This window comes from Quercus suber, unplaced genomic scaffold (genome assembly GCF_002906115.3).
Source record: "Quercus suber isolate HL8 unplaced genomic scaffold, Cork oak 2.0 scaffold_583, whole genome shotgun sequence".
Taxonomy (NCBI): Eukaryota; Viridiplantae; Streptophyta; class Magnoliopsida; order Fagales; family Fagaceae; genus Quercus; species Quercus suber.
In genome coordinates, this window is record NW_027070028.1 from 441,124 (window position 1) to 450,305 (window position 9,182).

The window sequence follows — 9,182 nt, forward strand, 5'->3', positions numbered from 1 at the left end:
AATTTATGTAGGAACTACACCATAATTATCCACTTAAGCTTGTGTCATATGTCTACTTAAGTTTTTTAATTTTTGTGTCAAGTGAGTTAATGAGTGCAAAATACTTAGAATCTAATATTAATAAACTATAATTTAAAAAAAAAAAAAACAATCACATATACTCAATAAAAATCACCACATGTTTCTCAATAAATAAATAAAATAAAAATAACCACATGTTCTATCTTATTAAAAATTAGAAAAAAAATAATCATAAGTAGTATTAAATTTAGATAAGAATTTTTATATGTGAATAATTTCGTTTACTTTTTTAAAAAATGACTAATTATCTATATTTTATGATAAAAATTGTGTTTAATTTTAAATGTATCTATATGTATGCATGTGTTACATGCTTTAAAAAAAATTAATTTGACTAATTATTTATATTTTATAATAAAAAAATTGTTTAATTTTAAATGCACACATGCGTTTGCATAGAGTTACATGCTACTTTATATCAATATATAGAATCAAGCTAAGCTTATAGGTTCTTCTCAAAAAAAAAAGAAAAAAAGATAGGCTTACAGGTGTCAGTTCAAGACAAAATGAAAATTCTTGATTGAATTTAAGGTTTTTGAGCTCTATAAATAGGCCCTTGTACATGTTCCTGCTACCCTCAAGTCTCATATTTCTCACCCATCGTTCGAACTCCACAGAAAAATTGAAGTACAGCTCCAACAATGAGTGACCTCCCTCAAACACAAGGGAAAACCCTCCCAGATGCCTGGGATTACAAAGGCCGTCCAGCCGAGCGGTCTAAAACGGGTGGCTGGACTGCGGCTGCCATGATTTTAGGTCTCACATACACACCCTCCCCTGTCCATATTTATTAGTATTCTATATTCTTCTCTCTTGTAGTTCTAGCATATAGTATTAATCCATGATTAATCTTCCTTCTATGGGGTATTTTTCCACAGGTGGGGAGGCAATGGAAAGGTTAACAACGCTGGGTATTGCTGTCAATCTGGTGACCTATTTGACTGCTACCATGCATTTGGGCAATGCTACCTCTGCCAACACAGTCACCAACTTCCTTGGCACCTCTTTCATGCTCTGTTTACTTGGTGGATTTATAGCCGACACCTTTCTTGGCAGGTTGAGAATACTCAAAAATTCAATCTATCCAACCCGCCAACTCACCAAAACCAACCCGACTCAACCCAACCCACCGGGTTGGGTCAGTTTTTAGAATTTGGTGAGTTGAGTTGGGTTACAAATTTTTTTTTGGTAGCGGGTCGGATTGGGTTCGGGTTGTAAAATTCAAAACTAGTCAAACCCAACCCGACTCACCTATATATTTACTACATATTTAAAATATATTATATAATTAATAAATTTTATTAAGTAACCAAATCTTCCTCCTATCTTATATAAAAACCAATATTAATGTATCTTAGTTCATATATTAATGTATAACTGAATTGGAATATTAGTTCATATATTAAGGTATATTTTGTTTACCAATTCAATTAGTAGGTATGATATATTTTTTTTAGCACAATTTAATAATAATAGTAATAAATAAAAAAAATGGTTCAACCGATGGCTTCAACCCGACCCAACCTGGCCATGTGGGTTAGGTTGGGTTGGGTTGGGTTGAATTTTTTTAACGGTTTGGATCAAAAAATTCTGTTAACCCGACTCATTCATACTTTTGCACGATTCTTCCATCTTGAAAGCTTGGTTTGCGCTTAATATATAGTTAAAACCCATTGACAATTTTCTTTCCTTGATTTGCTTCCTCTCCTAATAGGTATCGCACAATTGCCATCTTCGCCAGCGTTCAAGCAACTGTAAGATTCTTGATCTTGCTTCTTGAATATTTAAGATTGGTCATTTTTTATTAATCTTTTTGGTGATCAGGGAGTCACAATTTTGACAATCTCAACCGTAATCCCAAGCCTCCGTCCACCCAAATGCGCTGCGGACACAGTACCACCTTGCATCCCCGCAAGCGGCAAACAGCTAGCAGTTCTTGATTTGGCACTGTATCTCACAGCTCTTGGCACCGGTGGTCTAAAATCGAGCGTGTCAGGCTTTGGTTCGGACCAATTTGATGATTCAGACAAAGAAGAAAAAATCCGAATGACAAATTTTTTCAGTTGGTTCTTCTTCTTCATAAGCATAGGCTCGCTTTGCGCTGTGACAATTCTTGTGTACATTCAGGACAACCTGGGGAGAGAATGGGGTTATGGAATTTGCGCGTGCGCAATCGTTGTTGCCTTGGTTGTGTTCTTGTCGGGCACAAGGAGGTACCGGTTCAAGAAGCTTGTGGGTAGCCCACTTACGCAGATTGTTGCGGTGTTTGTCGCGGCGTGCAGGAAGAGGCGTTTGGAACTACCTTCGGATTCATCTTTGTTGTTCAACGATGACGAGGGACAGAGGAAGAAGAAGCAGAGGTTGCCCCATACCAGGCAGCTGAGGTGAGTGATTTCTCAATCCATACTGTGCTGTTATTTTCACCCCCTGTTTTTTCCTATAACTTGTGCTGAGATAAATTATGATTTACTATAAATAAATTAATATGCCAAAGTAATTTTACGGTCATCACAAATTGCCATCTTATGTACTACTACAATTGTTTTTTGAAATTTTATGGTTTCTTTTTTTTTTTTGCAAGCAAATTTTATTGTGTTTTTCAAACTTAATAGATAACAACTCTTTTAAATAATCTATAATATTATTTCCCTTAATTTTGTTTCTAGTCCCTAAATATCAAAAGTTCTAATTTACCATTCCTAAACTGTCAAAAACATTATAATTTTAAGAAAAAGTTTAGAATCACATAATTTTTCACAATTTTTTGCCATAACTATGACGTGGCAGTATGTAATTGATAAAGAAAAAATAGTAAATTCATATGTAAGTGATAGTTAACCACTCATAATCTGTTACGTTAAAATTACGGTAAAAAAATTGTAGAATAATTTATTGTCCTAGAACTACTCTAATTTTAATGATTCTTTCTATACTGATTATAACCTTCTATCCTGCATATGTAATAGAATGTTTAGGTGGCATTATTTAATGGTTATTTGGCATGACGTCCCTAGCACCTTTTTGCGATTATAACCTTTTCCCTAGCATTAGTCAAAAGGCACATTTTTCCATACACGACATTTTGTTTTTTCCAAATGTTAGTTTTTACTTTGGAGAGTGACATTATTAATTAGTGTATATATTTGGCCAATTGGTCTTCCATCTTGAACTTTTCCTCTACCAATCATTATATCATCTTTGATGAGACTCTTACTCTAATGGTGCAATTTTCCATATGCTCGTTAGCCGACATTTTCTTTCAAATGTCATTGTTACTTTGGGCCTTTGGGGAGTGGCAACATTAATTAGATTATGTATTTGGCCAATTGTTCGATCTTGAATGTGACCAATCAAATCATGCAATTCATATTGGTCTTTATATATATATATATATATATAATTCAGTGCTCTCTGTGACCTGTGTCTTTCTTTTTTTGAGAAAGCTCTGTGTCCTCTACCTCGTATTAACTAATACAAAATAATCATTAAATAATATTATCTAAGCATTCCTTTATATATGCAGACGATAGAAAGTTAACGAGGTTGAATGGATTGTGACGAGATTGTAAAATATTTTTAATAGTTTAAGGATGAAGATAAAATTATTAAATTTTAAAAAAAAATTGACATATTTTTTATTTAAAAAAAAAAAAAGTAACTTTTGACATAGCTTGAGGATGAAATCAAATTTATGTAAACTTCAGGAACAAAAGTCAATATTTTTCCATCCATATACTATTTTCGTTCAAGCATCTTTATAGGAATGCATTAGTGCTCTCATTGGTATAATTTTTTTTCCTAAAAAAATTGTTTTTTTATTTATTTTTATTTATTTATTTTAAGTAAGTCCACTTTTTTTTCCCTTTCTCAAAAAAAAAAAAAAAAGAAAAAAAAAAAGTAAGTCCACTTTTTAATGGTTAATAATTAAGGGAAATGTTAAAGAATGGTCTAAAGGCATTGGTTTAGAAACTATATTTAAAAATATTTTATGGAAAAATGATAAAGTAGTAAATTTTGTTGATAGTTTTTTTTTTTTTAATAAAAATAATGTCAAAACTTTTCTAATAAGATTTATTAATATTTGCCTTAAAGACACCTCTTAACATGATGCAATGTTTAAATTAAGACACTAGTCAAGCATTATGACAAAAGTACACACATACACGCACAGAACACCCTTTATTCTCTTAAATGAAAAAAGAATACCCCTTATTGAATGCATAACAAGCATGATAGTCCCAAACTCAGCAACTAGGCTTATCACTTTGCTGGGGCATAGTGGCACATACCTATGCAATTCGGCAATCAGACACTAAAATTATTGACCTAGGATGCTAAATGAGTGGCCAGCCAGTACCTGGCGGCATCAAATTAATGCATAGGACACTAATAGCATACAACTTATGAGAGATATGATATAATTTTTTCAATCTACATGTATATATATTATATAATTTTTTCAATTTACATATTTTATTAGATTTACATCCTTAAGCATTTCTTAATATAAACATCTAAGAATAAATAAAAGTTTTTGTTATCGAAAAAATTCATCAAATTTTTAATCATCTAAAAAAAATCATAATTTTTTCATCTTTGAGACACAAGAGTGGGGACAAAAATTATGTTCTTGGGTCCTTCACAATCTCATCCTATTTGTATTTGTATTTTTTTTTGGTGAATAATCCCATTTGTATTTATCTCTTTATATCTTTCATAAATCTAGCATCAAAACCCAAACTTGCCAATCATGCATCCAAAATTTACCATATAATTATATAAAACTTATATAGTATGAGCTGTAAGTGTGTGTAACGGGGATCTCAATCGACGACACCGCGCTAAGATTTACAATGGAATCAAAAGCTATATCACAAGGGGCGGCTATGGCTGCAGCCTGCAGCATATATGGCATTATGTCTCTCAAATATTTATATATATCAGTAATTTATTAATTTATAGTTTTCTACGTATAAATTTATTATATGTACAAAAAATTAATTTAATATATAATTTCTTTATATTTATAAGAAATTTGGTTTCGATTTTCTAAAAATGTATTGATTTAATTTAATAATAAAGGTTTAACTTTGTTGTCTTTATTCCATGAGATTCTTCATATGGGAAAAAAAATACACTTTTCTATCTTTACAGTATGAGAAAATATACTACGCATTAGATGCATGTTTCTTCTCTCTAAGACAGAAGTGGACTCCACACATGAGAGGAAGTAAACATATATCAAATACATATGAAAACTGAAAAGGAGAAAACATGCATTAGATGCATGGTATACCGCCTCGCACAGTATGTACATTGCGGCTTGATCTGCCAAACAAAATCACAATAACAAATTACTTTTTTGTCTTTTTTTTTGGTTGCTAATACCAACGGATCAAATTACTTTTTATTTTAATGAGTACGCAATCACATTGTCAGTTGTCCTTGAATCCATATCTAGCCATGTCATTTTCATTTTGATCCGTATATGCAACTGCAATTTAATTCACAGGTTCGTGTACCATCATGACAAGCTACTTATAGAGTAATTATAAATTTTATTATATAAATCTTAAAAAATGATGTGTAATACTTTCTTTTTCAAATATTCATTTATTATATAGTTAAAATTCAACAATTACATTGTGTTGTAAAGTATATTTAATACAATGTGTAATAGCTTTCCAAAAAAAAAAAAAAATAATACTAAAGATGTTATAAATAAGTTTTACAAACTAATACGTCATTAATAAAAAAATTAATAATAACATTAATTTATTGAATTACTGAAATCCACCAATCACATTAATATCTATTTATAAATTTTTGCTTATAAATTTATAATAGTTTTAGCATTTCTAAAAACAACAATTTAAACATTTATTTATTATATTATTAAAGTTTACTAATTACATTAAGTACCATATCATTCAATCTAAGAAATTGAAAAGAACGTTGAATACTATCATTTAAAAAATAAAATAAAATCTAATGGTGCATATGCACTGTGCAGTTTCTTGGACAAGGCAGCAATCAAGGACCCGAAAATGGCCAGTGGTATTACTGCAGTAAACAAGTGGTATCTATCAACCCTAACAGATGTTNCATTCACCTTGCGCACTATACTAACCAGTAAAGAGCTAACGAAAAACCCTAGCGAAAGTGTGCTCAAAAACAGCCCTGTGCTCAAAGTTTTCATCCCTTTTGGACATTCCCTTAGGAAGAAATCAAGCTGTCCTATATAAGTAAAGGCCTCCCCAGATCCCACAAAGAAAAACTGGGGAACTAGCCAGAACACGCTTAACGGGATCTCAGCCGTTGGATTATTCGCTAAACCATGTGATTGTGCGGCTTTCAAACGCTTCACTTCAGTGAATGCAGCTGCCACCATTGCAAAGATTGAGAAAACAAGACCAACCCCTATACGTTGCAATGGTGTAAGACCATGTGGGTTCTGGAACCAGAGGCCCTGGCTAGCTGATAATCTGAATCAAGGGAAGCTTTACGATTTTTACTGGCTTTTGGCAATATTGAGTGCTTTGAATTTGGTGATCTATTTGTTTTGTGCTAAGTGGTATGTGTACAAGGACAAGAGGCTTGCTGAGGAGGGGATAGAGTTGGAAGAAACAGAGCTTAGTTGCCATGCATAAGGGTTTCTCTCACTTTGTTTAATTTTAATCTTAAAGCAAGTCCTCCTCTTTGTTGAAGAAATCGTTTAGGATATATAGTGATAAGAAAAATAATGCCAATTTGAGGACGATTGTAACATTATATATGTACTCATAAAAATTTTGTAAAATATTTCATTTGGGACAATTCATATTTAAAACACGAATAATGTTAGAGATACAAATTAGTTTATAAAAAATGTTACAAACTGCTGATGTAATAGGTGATTATTAGTAAATGAAAAAGTGATATTAATGGTGGGCCTAAATGGAAACAAATAAGAGGTTGGTCATATCAACATTTTGTAAAAATGTTATAAAATAGTTTGTAACTGTATAGCATTACTCTTAAAACACAAACCAACTTCCTTATGTATCATAACTTGCGTTAGATTTATAATACATCTATGTAAGTGTTTTTTATCCTTTTACATACAAATAAGAATATGGAAAGCAGGAATAAACAAAAATGTCAAGAAAATATAGATTTTTGGTAGCAAAGGAAAAGAATGAACGTAAATCTAAATTTAAAATAATTTTTTAACGAGAATTTGTATAATAAAAATAATATCAAATTGATCTTGACGTCAAGACTAAAAATGTGGAATTCAGAGTTCACATGAGCAAAATGTGGCATTGAAAACAAGTTCGAGAATTTGAGACCATGATTCCTCAATCTAGGGCTGTCCAGAGACCTAGCCAACCTAACCCATCTACCACCGCCGATTGATCCAGACTTGCCGCCGATCGAACCGACTTCTCCGGTGGTCGGCAACGGGTTTGTTCCTTCAAAATCCGAGTTTGGCGAGTTGGATGTTGGTTTTCCTTCTCCAAAATAATCCAATCCGATCGACCCACAAAATTTTTGATGATATTTGGTAGATCTGACAAGATCTAGATCATTTTCGTCAAGATCTCGATGAGATTTCGCCGAATCTAGTCGAGATCTTGTCGAAAACAACCTAGATTAGGTAGGATTTGGCAAGAACTCAAAGATTTTGGCCGTTTTTTCTCTGTTTCATGCCAGATTCTCGCCGTTTTCCAAATCTTCGACCTCGACAGACCTGCCCGCCGCCTGTTGAAGTTCCAACCCCCCTAATCCGATCATCCTCTCAGTCAACAACAGGTTGAGATTTCGTCCACCCGATCTAGTTGGATCAGATGTAAGTTGAGCACAAACCTAATCCAACCCGACTTGTGAACATGCCTATCTCACTCAATGAAAGCATAAATAATAATAACAATAATATTAGGCATAAACCCTAAATAAGCTCTAAATTTTTATTTATTATTTATTTATAGAGTTTTAACCTATGACATCTGATTCTGATTATTACGCTATTTATTATCAAACCAAAATACTAATCAATTTTGATGCATGTACGTTGGCAATTATGCTCCATGGGAGTTTGGTAAATACGTCACATGTGATTTGTCAATTATGATTTGGCATAAACCACATGTAAGCTCTAAAAATATTATTCCAAAAGCTGCCAAAACTTTACTTATTGTTGCACTTAAGTTCATTATTAGGGTCATGCTAACGAGTGCCTTTAGGGCACTCATTAATAATCCATTTTAAGAAAGTTTTGATACCACTTTTATGGGAAATGAAAAAAGCTGTCAAAATATTAATTACTTTTTTTTCATTTCTCATAAAAACTTTCTTTAAATGGATTATTAACCAGTGCCTTAAGGGCACTCGTTAACATTTCCCATAAAGAAACTAAAGTTGTTTTAAGAGCTACTTGATTAATTTATTTATTTTTACATATTCAATAAGCACCATGACTAAAATTTATTTCTTCTTCACAAATTTATGATAATAATTAAAAACCATTATAATTGAAAGTATATTACTTGAGTTAATTAGATGGAATATTGATTTTTGTTCATGAACATATAACAACTAGATTCACCAATCTTTTACAATTAAAAGTTATAAATATTTTTATTAAAAAATTGATGATTTATATCATCTATTAATTACAAGTAATAATTTAATATCTTATCAACTTAAGTACAAACTTATATAATTCAATATTAAATATGAATAAGTATATTTATACTTATAATGATATATTTATTTTTGGTCTTGTTTTTGTTTTGTAAATAAATAAATAAATGAGAGCTCCAATGCAAAAGCCTTGATCTAGGGGATAAAATTACATCGGTTGACACATGTTGGGTGGTGATTCTTACATTATATGGGGAACACACAATAATGATGAAAAGCACCGTTCTAATCATGAAGTTTACATTACCATAGACTACAAAAGTACTCACCTACTCCTTTCAAAATGTTCTTCCATTAAAGTTGATTGTGAGAGTTATGGGTGAATTGGTTGGCAATATAGCTACATGCAATCCCACATTTTTTTTTTTTTGAGAGAGAGTGATTGTCATCTCTTTTGTTCTCTAAAGATATGATGT

At 31.7% G+C, this 9,182-nt stretch overlaps 1 protein-coding gene across 1 annotated transcript; it reads left to right on the forward strand.

The window, feature by feature from the left end:
* Positions 1-645: 645 nt before the first annotated feature.
* LOC112040017 (protein NRT1/ PTR FAMILY 6.3) lies at positions 646-6,897 on the forward strand. The gene is made up of 6 exons (XM_065764769.1): positions 646-837; positions 960-1,137; positions 1,796-1,835; positions 1,906-2,465; positions 6,095-6,243; positions 6,343-6,897. The coding sequence occupies exons 1-6, from the start codon at positions 723-725 to the stop codon at positions 6,729-6,731; spliced, it is 1,431 nt and encodes a 476-aa protein (XP_065620841.1). The 5' UTR covers positions 646-722; the 3' UTR covers positions 6,732-6,897.
* The last annotated feature ends 2,285 nt before the right edge of the window (positions 6,898-9,182 follow it).